Here is a 21468-nt window from a genome sequence, read left to right as displayed (position 1 = left end):
TTAACACGGAATGATGTTGATTGCTCCAAAGGTTGGTGAGTTAATCAAACTGCAAATGTAATTTTCAATAATGAGCAGCACTACCTGTACATGCATGTTGGATCAGTTTAAAAGGAAAGACGAGATGCATAGGTCATTTGTATAAGTTTTCTCCTTTATATCTACATACATAGACATTTCTGAATAAAGAAAAGACATTCAAACACATTAAGGCACAACACATCATGACGCACATCCTCAATTCCCCTGCCCAAACAATTACAAAAATCCAGAGTGGAGAAAAAAAACAAAGACCCCAAAAATGCATTTCATTTCCTTCACAAAAACATCCACCACTGCCCTTAAGTTTATTGTAAATAATTTACACAAGTTTCTGATGCAGGCTCCATTGTGTTGTGATTATTATACCACCAGGAAGAAAACACTTAGAAAAAAAAAAGCAGCTGTTAACCCCGCACACAGAATGCCTGTACAGAGAAGCCCTCGTGGTTTGAAGATCCTCCCAGGTGACCCTCAGCAGGCCTGAGACTAGTCTGGCTGCCCTCCATCAAACCAAACATCCTCCCAGGCCAAAGGAGGCATTGAGCCTTTACAGGCTTCCAGTCAGCTGCAGGGACAGTAGAGGGGGGGGTTTCACAGCGGTCTGTTCGCAGCATAGGGGCCACAGGGGCTGAGCTGGGTATTCGAGACACCTCTTAAACCCACTGTTCAGTTCTTTACCTCCTTTCACCTCTTCTTAAGACCGTTCAGAGTTTGTAAATCCAGACGTTCAACAAGACAAAAAAAAAATCACAAAAACGGTTGCAGTGTATTGTTTGTTCTTAAATAGTTATACAAAAGAAGGGGGCTGACCATGTCCACGGTAACATTGCATGAGTCCATATTGCTATAATAGTTACAGGTACTCAAACTCCAGTGCTTGGTGTAGTGCCAGCAGGTCAGAGTGGCTGGATATCCTCCAGAAAGGCATGTTGTGCTGTGGAGTGAACACACATAATTAGAACCAACAGTACTGTTAGCAGAGCTGCACACCGCCACCTAAACTCATGCAAGCTACACTACAGTAGCTTGTAGCTGCTTGCTTTGCAAAAGCACTGCAAACGAAATCCATGCAATCATAAGGCTTAAAGGAAGAGTTCAGCATTTGGAGACATTTACTTATCTGCTCTTGTGCTGAGAGTTAATTGAGATAGAAAGATAATAATAACTCTTATATCAATAAGGCTACAGCTGTGCCCTTAGCTTAGCATTACAACAACATTGATACACAGTTAACTGCACTATATGCTAAGCTAACTGTTGGTAGCATTATGTTTAAGGGGCAGAGATTGATATTATTCTTCTCATCTAACTCTCAGCAGGAAAGTGATTTTGATCTTTTCCAATAATGTCAAACTTCTCCTTTAACAATCCCAGCACCAACAATGAAACCCAAAGCTGGAGGAAAGATGGGATTTATATTTTCACTTTAGGAAATATGTCCTAGATTGTCAATATGTGTCATATTTCTTTGTTGGGATATAGCTTTTCTACTACAGTACCAATGAAAAAAGACTTCGCACACCACTGGATAAAAAAACAGCATTATTGCGCTTAACAAATCACATTGTTCAAATCATTGTGTACATTTCGGAGCCATTCATGTCAAATGTGACACACATTAAGTTGGATTATAGCTGCAGGTGGCTCACGAATTTGGTATATTTGACTTCCAAAAGTAGGTCCAAAATGTACACTTGCCAAGCCTTAGTCTCAAATTGTCACCCTGACAATCAAAAGTCACCTGCCACTTTATAAAATAGGAAAAAGCAAGAGCAAGTAGAACAGAAAAAAAGTAACACAAATCCTCTACAGCAAAGAAAGGCAGGCTTCTTCCAATCAGAGCTCACACTGTGTGGAGTAGGCGGGGTCACGGTGAGGTTGCGGGTCCATTACCTTTTTGGCCGCCTGCTCCTCTTCCACACCGTCCCCAATTACAACATACACTACTTTCCTGCCAAACCTTTGCATTATGCGTTCAAAGCAACTCTCTTTTCCTGCAAAAAAACAAATAAACAAAGGGGGGAGGAAGGAGGGTCACAAGGTCAGAGGGGTCAACGTTTTGAAGTCGTTTGTTTACCTGGCTGGCCGCATGCTCTTCATCCTTCCCATCGCCAATCACAACATATGTAATGTTAGTGCCAAAGCGGGAGACTATACGTTCAAAACAGCTCTCTTTGCCTGGAGACAAACAAATGGCTTTCACAGGTTTTTCCTTAGTGGTCGGAATGGGAATTAAAGACATCAAAAATCTGAGCTGTATGCATCAAGGTTGATACACACACACACACACACACACACACACACACACACACACACACACACACACACACACACACACACACACACACACACACACACACACACACACACACACACACACACACACACACACACACACACACACACACACACACACACACACACACACACACACACACACACAGATAAATATAATATCTGGTTGCCACAACATTTTTCCAACTGATGTAGGTCACACCCCATGCTAACCTTTAGCCTTCCTCCTATACATATACAGCGCTAATTGCATTTAGAGTAATTCCATATGCAAAGTATCCATGAGTCTACGTGATCCGGCGTTTGACCTGAAACACTTGTGTCCTAAACATCAGGCAGTTGTCATGGTTTCCACATTGCTACGTCCGTTTGAATCAAGGCGCCGTGGGGGTTGAACTGGGTGTAACATTAGCTCACAAGCACACACACACTTGGCTTTGAGTTTTGTTTCCTGGATGTTTTGGCTCTCTAACTCCATTTCTAATCCGAGTTGTTTTGTTTTCTTGATGTCTGGTTGAATAGGATTTAGTGTTGGCCACAGTTGCGGTACATTGGCGTAACCAGTTGCGTTTTCTCCTGCTAACGGACTCCATTCAGAAAGTGGGCATCTGGCCTGGAAGATCCCACACAAGTGTTGGAGATGTTCAAGAGCAGGACTTCATGTGATGTGAGGATGGATTTGTTGTTTAGGTCAGTGTGAGCTGGAGTAAAAGGGCTGCAGTCGAACTAAGCATTTAGCCAGGGGATGATGTCATTATTAAGTAATTATACATCGGGGTTATGATAGGCACAATTATATCCTTTTCACAGCGTAGAGTGGACAATCCATTACGGAAGACAAGGAGTGTATTGCATCCATTAAATCCTTGCATCAGTAACATTTAATTCATCATACCATTCATTCATCAATAACATCCATTGTTGTCGTTTATTGTAAACTATGGAATAAGGAAAAGACGGATGTAGGCCTAACCCTTCTTCATTCTATCAGTGAAAGTGATTCAAATAATGCATTGTTGATAATCTTGAAATAAACCTTCTAAATCATTTTAATCGGAGGATGTATGTGGTCTCATGCTGGTCCAAAGAGTTAGCATTACTCACAGGTATTTTCAGTTTTGAATCACAAGCGCTATGTCACTTATGTTTAAATTGCGATTCATTGTAATTTGTATTAAATCATTAAATTCAAAGTTCATAGAAATATGTGTAAATAATACAGTGTCACTGAGATAACCCATTCGAAACACTGAAGACTTTCTAATTAATTTGTTTCAATGGGCAAGAGAAAACAATGTTAGTAGCCTAGCTGTGTAGTTATTGGTGTACTTAAATATTGATTTTATGTATTGGAATTTGTAATCACTTCAGGGGACATTACATTGACTTACATGCATTTCCTGGAGACTTATCCTAACCTTAACCATAACCAACACATGCCTAACCCTAACCCTTACCCTTAACCTAAACCTTACCCTAATCCTAACCTTCACCCTAAAATTAATGATTCCCCTCATGGGGACCTCCAATTTGTCCCCATAAGGGAGGCGAGTCCCCACACGTGACTGTGTAAACAGATTTAGGTCCCCACAAGTATAGTAATGCTAGGACACACACACAAACACACACACACACCATATAATATAAAACAAACTATAACTCAAACAATCCTAACCAGCCGCTCAATGAACCTGAGCCAAGCTAAAGCAATTATATCATAACAAGGAACAGGATATCTGGACCACATGGAGTAGATGAAGAAACATCAAAAATAATGGACAGAACAGAATGCTTGTGACCTTTGAGCATTTAAATACAATACATCAAATATATAGTCAGCTACTATTTAGTTACTCCAATTCTACATTCAATTTATTTTCATTCTTATTGGATTATTACCTAGAAGTGAATGAACATGTGTGTGCACCAGTGTTTGTGTCTTACCTATTTTCGTTGCACTGTAAATGTTCTCCACGGGGAAAACAGATCCCAGACTATATAAGAGAACTTTAGCCAGCGCTGGTATGAGCTGCGTTGTGGTCACCATCACGTTTACACAGTTACTCCTGAGGGACACACAAACGGAGAGCAGACCGTGTAAAGCTGGGTCATGAGTAAATGTACTTTGATGCTGAATATGGATTAGTTCCCACGCTCTAAATCTTAACCTTTTAAACAAACAGAGAGGAGGATTAGAGCGATACAAGTCTGTGTGATGTGAAATATGTCACAAAATGGCACCTGGAGCTGATGATGGATAGCGACTTGAGTGCGTGGGTGAGCCAGGAGTCAGTCAGACCCTCCACCTCGGCTCTGAGCTGCAGCCAGGCGTCTCTTTTAGCGGGACCCAGCAGGCCTAAAACACAGCATGATATTCAGTAACCCCTCGCAGCTTTAAGCATCACACACACCGGTATAAAGCATCACACATGTATCAGGAAAGGTACAAACACAGTAAACTAAGTCTATGGTCTACTTTAGTGTCAATACATCTCAGGAGGAAACACTGAATATATCCTTCACGAAACCCTAAAACTGGTCAAATAAAAATCATTATTTTATTAGGAATAAGCTAAATGCATAGTCCAACAGCAGCTTTGTTTTTGATCTCTGCTTTCATTAAACCCACATTTTGAAAACAGATATAAACACTTGTGCACTGCAGCTTTTATCATATTTATGTACATGTACAGTTTGCAAATACTGTAATGTCATGCCCACTAGTATATATTTAATACTTGTTTCCAGATCGTGGCTTCCCATTCCATGTTTAATCTCTGTTTTCTGTCTTTGAATAATCTTCCCTTGAATGCCTTTAGAGGAGGTTTCCTCAAATTCAGCTATACTATAAGATACATTAAATTGTTTTATAATAACTTTGATACCATGTTTACATATATATGTAGCAGCCGCATTTCAGTTTATTTTGTTTTTGATTTATTTGGAAACTTTAAAAACTTTCTGTTTTCAGAGGTGCGCTTTGCTCAGGTGAAGGGGGCGGGGCTAAAGCTTTAAGTTGGAGGTGCGGTGTGTGACGGGAGGGCAGCAGGCAGCAGCAATACCGTCATTGACACACAGACGCAACCTTAGACGGATTATTAGGATCTGCTGTTTAAGTTTACGTTGAATATTGTTTTCGTATTTTGTTTGCTGGAAACAAACGTTGAAAAGCAACCAAACGTCCAGTGGATTTTGTACTCCGAGTCTGACACTGCTTCCCAGCCCCAAGCTCTACATGTGGCCAAGAACAATAACTTTTAAGGTATTGAGTTACAAGACAAGCTTTTTAGGATTTTGGCCACTACAATATATATATATGTATAACAAGGTATTCTCCCCCTCTCTATCAGCCTTTGGTCTGTCCCTCGTGTCCAGTATTCCCGTCAGATTGGCTTACCCCCCACATTGTTTTTGTAAGAGCTATACAACTCTTTGACCCGTCGGTAGCGGAAGGCCAGTTTCCTCATCCAGTCGACCCCACCGCGGACCCCCGTAGCCAGGCACAGGTTGGCACTGGTTGCAGCTGCATGGAAGCCATCAGTTGCAAAACTGTAAGTACTGTCAATAATAATGATATGTTTTATTTGAAAAATCTCCTCTGGTAGAACAAATGGTTATTTTCAGTATTCAAATATTTCTTTTTAAGAATGCAATTCAGTACCACCTTTAAAATGCAAAGCAAAAATATAGGTGACTGTTATTTTTGATAAATGGATGTTACCAACATTACAAAATGTAAGCCAAATGAAAGAATAATAATAAAACAAATTCAATAACATCAACAGTGTTAACATCATACTTATTATTGTTTAAATAAATGTGAATTGTTGAATGCCTACCTTAAGTCCTGGCCATTGTCGTCTGATGACACGTCATCAATGTGTACTTGATCACACTCCTGTGCACACAAAGAATATATTATTAATTCCACGCAGGATAAATACAAAAACAGATGCTAAGCTAAGTGACTAAAATAAACTAGTGTGCTATATACATACATTATGAGAATTTGCTATTACAAATGAAGCATGAAAATATAAATGTAAAATGTACTGAATGCTATACATAGCAACCTACACTGAACAAAAAATATAAACGCAACACTTTTGTTTTTGGTCCCATTTTTCATGAGATGAACTCAAAGATCTAAAACATTTTCTATATACACAAAATAACCATTTCTCTCAAATATTGTTCACAAATCTGAAAAGATCTGTGATAGTGAGCACTTCTCCTTTGCCGAGATAATCCATCCCACCTCACAGGTGTGGCATATCAAGATGCTGATTAGACAGCATGATTATTGCACAGGTGTGCCTTAGGCTGGCCACAATAAAAGGCCACTCTGAAACATGCATTTTTGCTTTATTGGGGGGGTCCGAAAACCAGTCAGTATCTGGTGTGAGGGTTAGGATTAGGGTTAGGGTTAGGGTAATGTTGTGAATCGAGTGGCCTGTGTTTATCGTCCATAACATACGCCTGCCCATACCATAACCCCACCACCACCATGGGCCACTCGATTCACAACATTACCCTTACCCTAACCCTAACCTTAACCCTAACCCTAATCCTCACACAAGATACTGACTGGTTTTCGGACCCCCCCAGACCTCCCCAATAAAGCAAAACTGCATCTTTCAGAGTGGCCTTTTATTGTGGCCAGCCTAAGGCACACCTGTGCAATAATCATGTTGTCTAATCAGCATCTTGATATGCCACACCTGCGAGGTGGGATGGATTATCTCGGCAAAGGAGAAGTGCTCACTATCACAGATTTTTTCAGATTTGTGAACAATATTTGAGAGAAATGGTTATTTTGTGTAAATAGAAAATGTTTTAGATCTTTGAGTTCATCTCATGAAAAATGGGAGCAAAAACAAAAGTGTTGCGTTTATATTTTTGTTCAGTGTAAATAGTAACTATAAACTGTGTGAAGACCAAACAATTCTTAATTAACCCTGTTTGAATACATGTTCTGGTCAACATGTATTAATCTATTGAACATACACAATTTTAACAGAACTAAAATTAGAAAATATAAACAAAGTGATACCAAATATATAAAAAGCATGTTACACCAATTTACACCACTAGGGGGCAGTAGTAGTTTTCAACTGAATGACAGCCGGGCTTCAAGAAACTTTCAGCTTTGTGTAAAATGGGAATACTGTACAAAATTCCCAATCTTATGACACACCCTTAAAACAATTTAAAAGTGTGAATTGCATGTGCCAGACTCACCTCCAGGTCATTAAAGAATAAGTGTGTGTCAGCCAAGTTGAAGATCATCTCTTCCATCCTCAGACCCAGTGTTACGGCCATAGGAGGGTCCTAAAGGAAGATAAAATCATCATTATCATCATGACATCCCCATTATGAACAATGATTGCCAATCCATAATAGATTTAATTTTTCACACTCTTCCTAATTTTTTTTTATTCACACCCCTGCCCCCATAACCCCCCACTTTTAAAGATGGTACGCTCCACTCATCACAGCAGATGCTGACAGACAGGTTGCACTTGTTCTGTCCCATCAACATTCCTCATGCTTGGTGGTGGTGGGGTGTTTGTGTGGGGGGGGTGAGAGGAAGAGTGTGTGTCCTCATGTGTGTGTTGCAGGGAGCAAGCACCCTCAAAGAGAGAGATACTTGGAGTGTATTTGGTATGTGAATGGTTTGTGTGTGTCTATGTGTGGGCCCGGGGCTCAGCTGCAGAAACCATCATCTGTGATAGGTCAGCAAGGGACGACAGCTCGCTGCGAGATTCGCTGACGCCGTCAGAGGACCAGAATAGAAAGAAACTAACAGGAAGGAGAGTGAAAGTGAGCGAGCAGGCACCGAAAGTGTTCAGAGCTCTAAAAAATTGACAGCTGCTCATAGTGATAATAGATATTCCTTGTCCCTCTTACCTGTCAATCACAGAGACAAGAGGCACTTAAGTTTGTCTCTCAGGTAATTATTACGTTGGCTTTCAGCCAGAGATACGTTACTAACATCAGTGTGTCGAAACACTCACTGCTCAAATGTATTTATTCATTTTGAGCAGTTCATTTTGGATATTGCTTTGGGCTCCAGAAAGGCTGAGTTGGCTTTTTCTTTGTAGTATTTTGCCAGAAGAATTCAATCAATCACAGAGAATAGCAAATATTAATTTGGCCTGGCAAAGGTAGCCTGGAACAATTCCACTCTCTCCCTCCGCTGTTATTATTTGAGCGGTGAAAACTCAACACTTCATGATGATGTGAACATTATCCCTGATTATAATAACTTTATGTACACGAATATTTATTAAAAATTGAAACATCTTTTAAAGCAATTATACTCCCAGAGCCCGTGAGAAGGGTGCTCAGGGCTAGTGGTTGCTATGTCAACAGTGTAAACACTATTTTGGGCGAGGTGTGAACAGACACAGCTGCCACTAAGTTTCTCGAGGGCAGCCGCAGCAAATTAGGTGAAAACATGTTCTTTCTTTTGTATTAATTTGGATAAAAAAACATGATTCATTATCAGAAGTTGGATGCAACTTTATTTGAGTAATTGAAAAACATTTAATTTAATGTTTGAAAATGCTTTTGTACTTAAGCCAAGATTTAAATTGTGATATATTTTGGTATTCAGTATTTCTATGTGATAAAAACACAGCAAACCAAGTTGAATTAACTTCAAGACCATGTGTGTTCTCCTTCTCATTCACATGCAAACTTGTACAAGTCCCAAGCCTCTCTTTTATCCATTCAATCTCAATTGCCCAACATTAAATTCCACGACACGGATCCAACTCGGAAGTACATCACTGCCCACAAACCCTTATCTGTAAAATGCCTGGGCTTATATGAGTCTATGCGGGTCTGGCTCTAAATGGTATTTGTGCGGCGCCAGCTTTTGTTTGAGTGCCAAACTATATCAGAATGGACTGCAGGCTCAGAGTGGTACGCGAAACCCGTACAGGCAAGGCTGGTGGCTTACGCTGGTGCCCACAGGAAACGACGTCACCCAATAAAAAGATCTGTAGCCTAGGCCACATAGGATGAGCCGGATCAGAGCCAAGAACTATTAAAATATACGGAACTATAAACAGTGTAGCTGGGAGGTGAGAGGGCGAGACCACCAAATAAGCTCAAAATAAAGATTGGAATAAACGTCAGTCCAAGTAAATTATAAGCATTGAGCTATTAAGGCAATTATCAATGACTCTTAAATGTATTTATAATATGATTTTTACATATTTTATTATATGTGGTAATGATCATATATTGACCATAACACTCTGAAGAACGCCTGAGGAGAATTACGCTTATTCAATTGGGGTGCATTTTATAAGAGACTACAGAGAGAAACATTTAGCTATGACAATAGTCCCCACAAAAGTAGGGGCGAGGTTTGGATTCAGAGGCATATTAACAATTTACTATCTCTACTTAAAATCACATTTATGTATTATTATCACCTTTTTAAAATATAACTTTTTTCTGATCTTTTTCAATAAATTATTTAGCATTTTAGTTTAATTATGTTTTACCCCATCAAGAAAAAAAAACTGATGGAATTCTTTTTTTTTTTTTAACTATTCCTGAAAAGTTGTATATTGCCCCAACAACCTGCACAAACCACAGGGCCTGGTTACGCCTGTATGTAGCCTGTAAGGCAAAGTGCGGGGCAGAGAAAGTCCACAGCACTGACTGCAGGATTACTTGTAAAGCGTATTCCTCTGAGCTCACAGTAATAACTGTAGGCAAGGCAGAAGAGGGTATCAACAATATGATCAACTCCTCCCCGTCTCACTAGGATTCCGGCAGCTGGACAGTCAGAGTTCACTGTTTAGAAGTGAGCAAAATAAACTAAAACTGTAAAAAAAAAATGGAGACATGTCTGCTTCTATTACAAGTGAGAACAATCCCGTTTTAAGTGCTTTCTTGGGTCGAAGTTCAACAGTAGAGCAGATGTAGCCTTTCTCCAAGGGTTTTGGTTATTGATCCTCCATTGTGATATTTGTTTAAGCATCTGAGGCAAAATGATGCATAGTTTAATCAATATCTTTGGCTAAGAAAAATAAAATAGACTGCAGGATCTTACCTTGCCATATTTCTGTGCGTAGGAGCCTGTGAGCAGAGAGTGGAAGACGATGATTGTCTCGTCCAGATCCCACACGAACACCCTCTGGAGAACAAAAAAAGTGACACAATGAGATGTCCATCCGTTTAGCACATATGTCTTTTTATTTTCAACTGGGTTAAGTGGGTGGTCCGGCTCTCTATCAGCCTCTCTGTTGTTCTGAGATTTCAACGCGCAGAGAGGATGTCGATCAAAGGGAATAGCACATTTCCACTGAGATTTTATGGATTATTAAGTCAGAACTGTAAGCGCTTAGAGTCAACTGAGTGTTTTCTTCGCTCCCTTACCTCCAGGTCACTATCAGGGGGAGGGGAGGGGTTGTTCTTGCGGCCCCTTCCCCGGGACTTGGACCCCCCACTCCGGCAGGCTCGGTCATCCAGCTCTTTGATGGGCGTGGAGGGGCTCTGCACTGTATCAAAGTCCCCTGAGAGTGTAGGCAAACACAGGCAGGGCTAAACATTTTAAACATAAAAATGTATAAATGATCAAATGTCCGTCCCAAACGATCAGAAAATATATTCAACGCATTAAAGCAACAGTAATGATGTGGTTTTGGGCTGATCCCTCAGGTGTTCTGGGGTATCAACTTCAGGAAGAGCGATAACTCAGACTTGGTACAGTAATAAGCCATCTTGTCAGGTTTAATAATTCAACGTAATTGGCACAACAGATCAACTTAAAGACTACCAATGAACCGTACAAAAAAAGTGCCATTGGTATTCTGACTGATTCATGGTAGCATGAAATGTAAAGATTAAACATAGGGCGGGAGCGATGCAATAAATTAGAACAAGTTAGGTAATCTGATGCAAAGATACACAATTCTGCAGGAGCACATATGAGTGGACACACATTCTTGAACACACACACACACACACACACACACACACACACACACACACACACACACACACACACACACACACACACACACACACACACACACACACACACACACACACACACACACACACACACACACACACACACACACACACACACACACACACACACACACACACACACACACACACACACACACACACACACACACACACACACACTCCTAATGCCATATGCTCCCACTGTTGTGTGGTAACTAGAACCAGACTCTAAGCTTCAGCTCTCATATTGTTATGTCTCAATCAGGGTGAGAGGGAGAGACCAGGAGAGAGGGGGTGGGTAGATACACAAAGAGACACAAAGAGCATGTGAGCGACAAAAAAAGAACACAAATGCAAAATGTAACTCCAACAAGAGAGAAAATAGGAACAGCGAGAAAAGTGGGGAAAGTGCCAGTGACAGGAAGAATGATAAGCTCCTTTAATCAGGCTTTCTGAGGAACAGCCAAGACAAACCACAGGAAATATGTGCAAAAAATACAAATATAATAGAACACCAAGTCATATTTCTGTACATATGGGTTAACTTATTTTCTCTTTCTCTACAGAAGTGCAATATTTCACATAACTTAACTCTGATCAAATCTCAGAGGCTAATGTAAACATATGTGGATCCTCCAATTAGAGTGCAATGCTAGGTAACTATGGCTACAGTCTGAAGTTACTTCCTGTGCTTCATCATGGGTACAAGACTTTGAACTCAGCTAATCAAACTGTGGTAATTTTCCTAAAAAAAACGAAATCATGGAGCCAGTATTAAGAAACTGTGAGAGATTTAACATTTGTTTGCATATTCATGACTTAGGAAGAACTGTGGTGGAGTGTTTTCATTCTTTTGAATACAAACCAGGGTGAAGTTCAGCAGCCTGTCCGGTCATGGCAGGAGCGGGGTCCTGCAGCTGGTAGGCCGCCGTGGAGCCTGTGCCGTCCACGCTGTTGGAGCTCATATATGTCCCGTAAGTGGAGGCGGAATAATACTGGGCGTACTGGTTTTGGCCAAACGTCGTATATGAGGGATAATCCTGCGGGGAATAACACGATACATGAGCACAAAGGGTGCGAGGACAAAAAGAACAAAACAATAAGAAACTAAAGGAAGAGGTTTCTGGGGAGGTTCAAACTGACTTTTGAAGAGAGACTTTACAAGTGCTCGTTTTCATTTCTCGAATCTTTTATTCCCTCGGTTCTGTAGTTTATATCTCCAAAACAATTAAAGCCTTGTGTTGCTGCTTTTTACTGACCCAGTGGAGATGGGCGCTTTTACGAGTCAGCTCTCTAAACCTGTCACGATGTCCATCTCGACGAATCCTTATAAAGTGGAGCGTACCACATGAATGCATACACACACCAACACACACATAACACACATACATACAATGATGTGTGTACGCAAGCATGCATATCCACATTGTATAAACCCTTACTTCTCCTTTTATGTTAAACACACACACACACACACACACACACACACACACACACACACACACACACACACACACACACACACACACACACACACACACACACACACACACACACACACACACACACACACACACACACACACACACACACACACACACACACACACACACACACACACACACACACACTATATTCCCCTCAATCCACCCACACAAGCCAAACCTTGACTTTCTTCCCATAAACAGCCACATCTATCATAGTGGAACATTGAAATTCCCCTTGAAGCATTTTACTACCTCAATATAATTCATCAAATAGACATAAAGAAATATCCAGAACAAAGCACTCCTTCACAAAGACTAATTGTCCGTTTCACTCATAAGTCTGTTCCTGTTGCGGGGTCACAATGTAATTTGATTTTTATTTCATGAGGTAAGCAAAGTTCTGTTGGTTAGTGACTGCAATATCACTTCAGGTCCACTTTTCGTTACTGCACCATGCAATATCCTCATCTTTAGTTTTAGCCAGCAGCATAATTGCAAAAATGGCCTTCACTTGACCAAACTTGTAGTGTGGTTAATTGGTGGTTAAGAACTCCTTTAGGAAATGTATTTTTGGGCTTGGGAAAAATGTTTTTTACTCAAGCTAACTTACAGCTGGACGGTCCAGTTTAAACCAAACGTTGAAAAAAGCCTTACTGTAGCTAAATGAAATGTCATGTAAACGTCAAGCCTGCACACACACAGCATATAAACACAAAGGTACCTGCTGTGTGGCAGTATAGTTGGCGGGGTTGGACACTGAGTTGTTGGTGGCGTAGAGGCCTGAGGAAGGAGTGAAACTGGAACCTTGGGACAAAAAGGAGAAGATGGACTTATACAGAGAGATTGAAAAATAAAATGGAATCACGCGCAAAGTTATAGCATTAAAATGATTAACTACTGATGATGTGTGATTTATTTAAAACTGTAGGAGTGCATTATTAACTTGTTGCGGGAGAGAAAGGTGAGCCATTAAAGGTATTTGATAGTGTACGTCTCAGACTGACCTGGCATCTGATAGGGTGAGTATGCAGTCTGTCCGGGCTGAGGGGTGGTGAAGCCGGGGCTGTAGCTGAGGCCGGTCTGCAGAGGAGACTGACTCTGAGCCAGGCCGCTCTCCGTCTTAATGCCCGGCAGCATAACACCCAGGTCTGGGACAACAACAACAAAAGGAATATTATACAATGTAGTGCAAATATTACAGCATCAGCAAACTGTACTGTTAAAACTTGAATGTTAACAGAATGTATTTTCTTGAAACTTCACATTTTATGCCATCATCAATGTTTGAATAATGTTGTCTTTCTGGCTTTACTTGCATTACATTACATGAATTTCAATTTTTATAATATAGTATAATGGTGAAAACATTCCAGCTTACATCTTGCATGCTAATTTTGTAGCTAATCAAAAAGACAAGAGAAAATGTATCTCATTTTAAATGTTTCTTTACTTATTTCTTCCTAAAACGACTACATCTGATCATTGTTCTACTTCTAAAAATATCCCAATAAGGTTCAATCTCCATTATGTATTGCAGAACCTGTAGTTTAATTTATAAAACATATTTGTAGAGTAAGACTTCTTCTGCTTTTGTCATCAATCTGCTCCTAACAGTTGTTTGTTATTGAATGTCACTCTTTGTCTTTTTTTAAATGTTTCTCTTGGTACCATAGGAGGACAGTCCGTATGCCTGTCCTGTCTGGGAGTAGGCGGTGTAGACGGTGGACTGCTGCATGCTGCTGAACTGAGGTTGACCGGCGTACGTGGGCATGGGGGGGGCTGCCGGTGTGGAGAGAATGTGAGGGTAGGGCCTGGAAAAGGAGAGGAACAACAGGTAATGTAGATACAAAAACAATGTTGGCAGAATAGGACAATACAATTGAAGAATACGAGACATGCTGATAATAATTTTTAGAAACCAGCTTCTGTCACACTTACTTTGATGGGTATAGAGGAGGGGAGTACTGATGGGCTGAACGAGGGCTGTATCCGCTGCTGGTGATTACTAAAAACAGCACAATAATAAAAAACAACAGGGCAACGCGAGGTTACGGATGGTGTCGACGTAAATCATCTGTTTCCTTTCACGTTCAACAAAACCACTCCTGAATAGCACAATTCAAGGCCTCGGGCTTGCTTGAATTGAAATGCTTTTCCAGTAAACATAATTTGAAGCATTTCCAATGGAGAGGTGCCAAGTTTTCCCCCTTCAGAGAGCACTGTGCATGAAACCCTTACTGCGGGCCTCAAAGTAAAACACAATGTGTGTTTGTGGTCATTGAGATGTCAGAGCTCAATACTGACAAACACCCCGCTGCTTCTAAACCCTCACTGTGCGTTGCTTAATGGTTTTGTGTCTCAGTGTGTGCGTGTTTTGTAGAATGAAGGAGCACGGGGTCTTGTGTGAGTCTAAAAAAAAGACAAGTGTAAAAATGTCTCTCGCTCTCTCTCATCCCTCTGCCAGCCTTTGATGACGCAATCTAAGGACAGGCAATACTTCACGGGATTAAAGCTTTCAGCAGGCCCACCGCGGAGCAGAAATGGATGACGGTGTCTGTGTGTGTGTGTGAGAAAACAGACTAATATAGAGCTGACAGAGACTTGAGTTTGTTTTTTTCCTTTTCAATGAGGAAATAGTACATGAGTGCATTTCTTAGAGAGATGTGTGTGTTACCTGAGCCTGCGTATGTGTCCAGTGCGGTGTCGCCTGTCGTAGTGACTGTATCGCTGTTGTTCATAGGCTCTGTTTTCACTTAAGGAAGACGGAAAATATCAGTGTTAGGGGAGGCCAGTAAGGAAGTTCTGTCGCGCACTCACAAACACACATACAAAAAAAAACGACCATGCAGTTCCAGTATGGGAGTGAGTGTTGTGTGCAGGGTTCCCACTATCATTGATTTTTTTATTTTTGTAAAGCTTTGTGTTTTTGACCGTTTTGTCAAAATCCACTGATATTAACTTTCTTTCCCAGCCGATTCATCAAATTCTCCAACTTTTCATAAATCTGTTGACTGGTAGGGACCCTGCAACTGTATAACAAGTCCACACACACACACTGTGAAAAACCCAAGGGGATCCAAAGAGCAGGGAACACTGCACAGCAAGAAAAAAGAAAGAAAATCACTGCAATTCTGGCACACAAAACGTCAGATCTAGGACCAGCCTAAACTATAGGAACCCATTCTTTTTTGCATTTAAGGGATAATACTGTATGACCTCTGGCCTTAGATTCACACACATGCACCTCTGTACCATAGTCCTTGGAGCCCGGGGCAGGGGGCGGGCTGCTGCAGCCCAACAGCCAATCAGCCGTGTTTAGAACTGTCATGTTTTCACCTAAAAGGGTGCAAGGTGGGAAGGTGGTGAGGATAAGAAGCACTGAGAACCAGGAGCCAGTCTCAGGTATATGGGACATGGTGTTGATTAACTTAAAAGGTAGACAATTTTATCATTATTAATATTTAATACTTCAACATTTTGGGAAACATGCTTATTTGCTTTCCTGTCCAGAGTTCTATGAGACTATGAATACCAATCTCATGTCTGTAAACTAAATAAGAAGCTAATGTGAGATATTTATTTGCTTTACTTAGTTTAAATATGGAGGCAGAGGGAACAAGTGTGGGAATGTATATATCTTCTGCCTACTGGCACCTCTGATGTACCTCATCATAATGATGTTAACAGGCAACCAGTAAAAAACTACAATAAGTCTGACGAAGAAATGACGAGAAACTTATTTTTTAAGCTTTAGTTTTGGTACAGATTAAACAAACACAATATACTGAGCTAAACCATGTTAGCTGTTTCCTCTGTTTTCAGGTCATTGTTTTGGGCCGACAAACCAAAAATAATGACGAGCTACAATTATGTGTATTGATGAGGGGAACAGCAGAGTTGAATAATAATTATCTCTTGGTTTGTCACTATGACCTACAGCAAGTCAGGTGATCCATCACAAATGTGAATGTATTGATAATAAACGCCTTAAGATATGAGAGTGGTATCTTCTTATTTTACTCTTGGCACAGCAATAAAGCTTTTCCCCAAACCACAAAAAAAGAAGCACACCTGTGAACCACCTTAAAATCCTCCATGCCGTTTTATTAGGTGACATTTCTTGTTTCTCTCTGAACATGATTCAAACTCATCATCAGTGAACATCTGAAAACTCCATTTAGATCAGGGGAACTTCATTAATCCCCTCGGGGAGCAATACAAGCCATCGGACAAGCCCTAATGAAGACAAATGAGTAGCTATGGAGACGGCCAACGGGCCGGGACTCTGGCTGATGTCAGGTGAGGGGAATGTTGGGTATGTAGTTTGTTTTGGCTGTGAGTGTGTAGTCCTGGTTTTGTCTGCTAAAACCATTAACTGTGAGCTCATCAAAAATGATTTAATGTGCTAATATGGTCTAAATGCACGATTAAGTCTGAGTATGACTTTGTCTGTGTGTGATGACACATGAAGTTGACTAAAATGTAGTATCTCACTTTTTCCATTACATTAGTTTCCATTGCCTGTTAAAATTAGCAATAGATCAAAGGATCGCCCTCAACAAAAGCACTTACATCCATTGCTATTACATCAAACTGCCTTGTCAAAAAAATTATAGACAGACACTGAGAGAGGAGGAGATCAAGGTTGACTGTAGAAAAGATGAGAAGAAGGAAAGAGAAACACAGACGGATAGAGGAAAAGAAAAGGAAGAAAAAGAAAGGGGAAGACAGAGAGGAGAGCGCTCACTGGTGTTGACAACTACGAGAGCTGTGATGCTTTAATGCTCTTTTGTCGAGTGAATAGTTTCCAATGGGATTTTGAGCTTGAACAGACAAAAACACACACATACACACATTTTGCTAAGCGGCCAGTGGAGGAGAGCAGAAGTGCTTCACCGTGTGTTTACACACATCCTCCAGTGGTTTACTCAAGTCCTCCTGCCAGCGCAGGATGTGTGTGTGTGTATGTGTGCGTTTGCATGTGCGCGTCTCTTTCCGTCCCAATAAATTCCTCAAAAAGTACTTATCTCTGCATGTTGAAAGTCTTTCTGACTGTTGATTTTGCAATATATTTTATTACATTACATTACACTCATCAGTTTTTTTGCCCAAAGTAATTTACAATATGCACTTTCAACCTCTGCTGTAACAGGAGCAAAATGTCATAAAACAACTGGAAGTGCATCGCTTCTGGGAAAACAAAAAACAGAATGTATAGTAAAAGTGCTTCCTTCAACTTAATATATGTTCTTATTTTGTTTAAAAATCAGGACATCAATTAATGTTACCATGACATGTCGAGCCCTAATCTGAAACAGCCGGCTTTCACTGTGACTCTGACTTCAAAGAGTGAAGTTGACTGGTCTTCATTTCAGATGAAAACATAGATGGAACAAAGAAGCCCTTAAAAGGATTATGTTCAACATTTTAGGCAATTTGCCTATTTGTTCTATTGCCGAAGTTAAGATGAGAAGATTGATTTAACGAAGCTACAACCATCAGAAAGTTAGCTTAGCTCGAAAAGGCTAGCTGGGCTCTGTCCAGGGGTAACTAGATTTACCTACCAACAAATGTTTAAGCTAACTAATTTACATTTGATCTCTTGTTTAATCTTCTTTTTAAAGGGTTTTTGTCACCTATGGACAGACCCAAGCTGTTATCACTAATTATATTATTTGTGCTAAGCTAATGTAATAGGCTACTGGCAAAGAGCGGCCTCACATTATTTTGGTATTATCTTCTCACTTATGCCAGAAGTGTAGATCCCGAAATGTGAAATTAAGTAATTAAACAGCACATGTTGTCTTCCTAAAGCTTAGAAGTCTAAATAATACCTGAATACACATTGAAAATACATTCGAATTATAAAAGATGCTCAAGACCATGTATAGAAACAACACTACCATTTCAAACATAAATACCCATTCATTACTGCAACACCATACACTCTTGGCCTTCTCACCTCCTGTTCCATTGGTTGTGATGGAGGGGCTGCCAAGGTTGTTCTTGTCCAGCTTGGAGCCCGTCGAATCTCCACCTCCCACACGGTTATGAGGACTGGCTAGGTCCTGCATTTCCATAGACCTGGGAGGAAGAGAAGGGGGGGAGGAGAGGGGAGAAAAATAAAGATGAACTGTGATTTTTGAATGAATAACAGATCAACAGCAATATGCTATCACAGCTGGGAATCTCCCACCTCTATATATCACGTTGAGATTTCGCTGAACACATTCAATGACATACTGCACACACACTCACACACATTAAAGTCATAAACGTTATGCTTCTCCGTACCAGTTAGCTTACATGAGCATGTGTTCAGAGGCGCTAGACATTGTCTGCGGGCCTGCTGGCTCTTTTATGGAGTGTGTGTGTATGTGTGTGTGCACTTTCTGGGCTCCAATACAAACCCACAGCCTGCCAGCGTGCTTTGGTTTTACAATGTGTTCCACATGCATGAGTGGGACAAACCAGTGCACAAGGTGGTAGTGGTAAAGTGAGTGTGTGTGTGTGTGTGTGTGTGCGCGTGCGTGCGTGCGTGTGTGTGTGTGTGTGTGTGCGTGTGTGTGTGGAAGTAAATAGAGACATGAGGAGAATGAAGATGAACATTTGTGGTGGAGCAGAGGTCTGACTTCAATATTTACTATTTATTTGAATTCCTATTAGTTATTACCACGGCAACTACCACTCATCTCAGGGTTCATAACCCCCATTGAGAGGTGTAAGTGTTTTTAATAAACTTCTATGCATGAAGACTGCAAGAAAAGCAACATTAAACACTCGCTCATGACTCTTCATCACTGTGGCCACAAACCGACATTTTGACATGTCCTTTGGTGGTGGACATAGTTTAACGTTGAGTCAGTGTGTGTTTGGACAGTACTTCTTATGAACGTGTGTAATCATGTGTGTGTGAGCCCTGACTCACGCCGCCCGCAGGCTGGTCACACTTGTGCTTTTGTGTGAGACATCAAAGAGAGAAATGACAGAGATGGAGGGAGAATTAAACAAATGCGGGTTGCCGTTCTACCACTGTGTGTGTGTACTAAAAGAGAGTGTGTGTACAATACATCTGTGGTTTGGAAGCTGGCCATCCCAATGCTATGGGCAGATAGCATTGTCACACATGACTGCAGCCCATGACTGACAGGTATAAACATAGAGCTTTCAGCACGGAGGAAGACACAGGGCGCAAAAGAGAAACCGTACAAAAGATAAACACTCCAAATCAACTCTCTTTGACAACTTTGTTTTGTTTGTGTTTACAGCTTAACATCCAATCTGCTCTCATGTGCAGCTTGAATTAAAACCATTTATATAAAATCAACAAGTTTTTATTGTGGATAAGATATTAAACCAAGCCCAAACTTCAATTGAAAGCCTCAAATATCTCTGCTATAACACACGGCAATAACAGTTAAGATCTTTCACAGATTGTGTTTTGTGTTCACTCTCTCCCTCTCTCTTTTCTCCTGTGTGCTTCAACACTCTTCATCCATCCTTTTTTTGTGTCTCTCAACAGCAGGATATGATTCAGTCTCCCCTTCTTGTTTTTTTTTCTTCTCTCCGTTTCGCTCCTCTCGGGAGGCGATGGCAGGAGTTGGTGTTTCATAAACTCTTTTCTGGTTTTCACATTATGTCTGGTCATTGAAAAAACACGCTGCATCCTGATGCAATGCAGAATGTACGATGTATTGTGTAAAATGAATAGTTTGAGACAATCTACCAACACCTTTGTTCGGTTTTGATTCATATGGTAATGTTTTTCTGAATAGTTTATTTAACTTCTGACTAGATGACTTGCCTTTTCTGTGAACAAAACCAGAGATGTTATCATTATAAATAAAATACCTAACAAAAAAGTAGGATATCTTCCCCTTTAGCAGCTGGAAGCAGAGAATATTTTGTACTTTCGCAGTAGTTTTGTTATTTATTATTTTTGCTTTAAAAATGACAAAAAGGATAAATTGGTTATCAAAATAGCTTTTAAAATGTTTTTATGTCGATCTACTAATCAACTAAATGAGTCACAGTCTACGGCTTGCTCACTTTGCTTGTGTTTTGATTGGATCAGAACATATGTTTCTCTGTGTTTGTGTGTGTGTGTGTGTGTGTGTGTGTGTGTGTGTCAGACACTGAGGTCTTGGGAAAGTGTTGATGACATCATCATAACTCGCAACTGCAGTGAAACCTCACCTCTCTGCACCATGACGAGAGAACTAGGACACACACATAGAGTTCTGAAAGACCTCACATTGTTTGTTATATTATACAGTCAGACATATGTGAGCGTACCTGGCGTCGGAGGGGTCTGGAACATGAGATTCACTGTGTGATTTCTTCACCTGCAGAGAAACCAGAGCAGAGGAAATGTTAACTCACCACATATATTATTAGTGTCATAAACCAGCCTCATAAACCAGTGTTTATGAATCAGACAGATATCTGTTGTGAATAACAACAAAAATAGATTCCTCCCTTCACTTCTTAGAAGAAACTGAGATGACAGAGAAAATTGAAATGTAATGTTTCTGCAAATGTAACAGAATATTGCGACAAAATGCATTGACTTTTTGTTGTGTTATTTATTAAATGTTACTGGAATGCTGAATTTATATTAAACCAGAACTGGTGTCTGTAGTTGTAG

General features: G+C 40.5%; 1 protein-coding gene across 5 annotated transcripts in view; it reads right to left on the bottom strand.

The window, feature by feature from the left end:
• Positions 1-133: 133 nt before the first annotated feature.
• eya4 (EYA transcriptional coactivator and phosphatase 4) overlaps positions 134-21468 on the bottom strand; it is a 41671-nt gene continuing 20336 nt past the window's right edge. The window contains exons 3-20 of one of the 5 annotated variants that reach the window (XM_079642436.1): positions 21117-21166; positions 18784-18905; positions 16074-16157; positions 15496-15573; positions 14760-14826; positions 14490-14632; positions 13826-13969; positions 13543-13625; positions 12200-12374; positions 10738-10874; positions 10412-10495; positions 7579-7668; positions 6177-6235; positions 5735-5895; positions 4579-4693; positions 4282-4403; positions 2120-2220; positions 134-976 (exon numbers count right to left, since the gene is read on the bottom strand). In XM_079642436.1, coding sequence (XP_079498562.1) covers positions 896-976; positions 2120-2220; positions 4282-4403; positions 4579-4693; positions 5735-5895; positions 6177-6235; positions 7579-7668; positions 10412-10495; positions 10738-10874; positions 12200-12374; positions 13543-13625; positions 13826-13969; positions 14490-14632; positions 14760-14826; positions 15496-15573; positions 16074-16157; positions 18784-18905; positions 21117-21166 — 1896 coding nt within the window. In that variant the 3' untranslated portion in view covers positions 134-895. Of the gene's footprint in view, positions 977-1889; positions 2037-2119; positions 2221-4281; positions 4404-4578; positions 4694-5734; positions 5896-6176; positions 6236-7578; positions 7669-10411; positions 10496-10737; positions 10875-12199; positions 12375-13542; positions 13626-13825; positions 13970-14489; positions 14633-14759; positions 14827-15495; positions 15574-16073; positions 16158-18783; positions 18906-21116; positions 21167-21468 lie in introns of all 5 variants that reach the window. The other 4 variants (XM_079642434.1, XM_079642435.1, XM_079642437.1 and 1 more) reach the window with 4 other exon arrangements.

This window comes from Notothenia rossii (genome assembly GCF_949606895.1).
Source record: "Notothenia rossii genome assembly, chromosome: 8".
NCBI classification, from domain to species: domain Eukaryota; kingdom Metazoa; phylum Chordata; class Actinopteri; order Perciformes; family Nototheniidae; genus Notothenia; species Notothenia rossii.
Note: the sequence above shows the minus strand (reverse complement) of the source record. Positions and strands in the feature narration are given on the sequence as shown.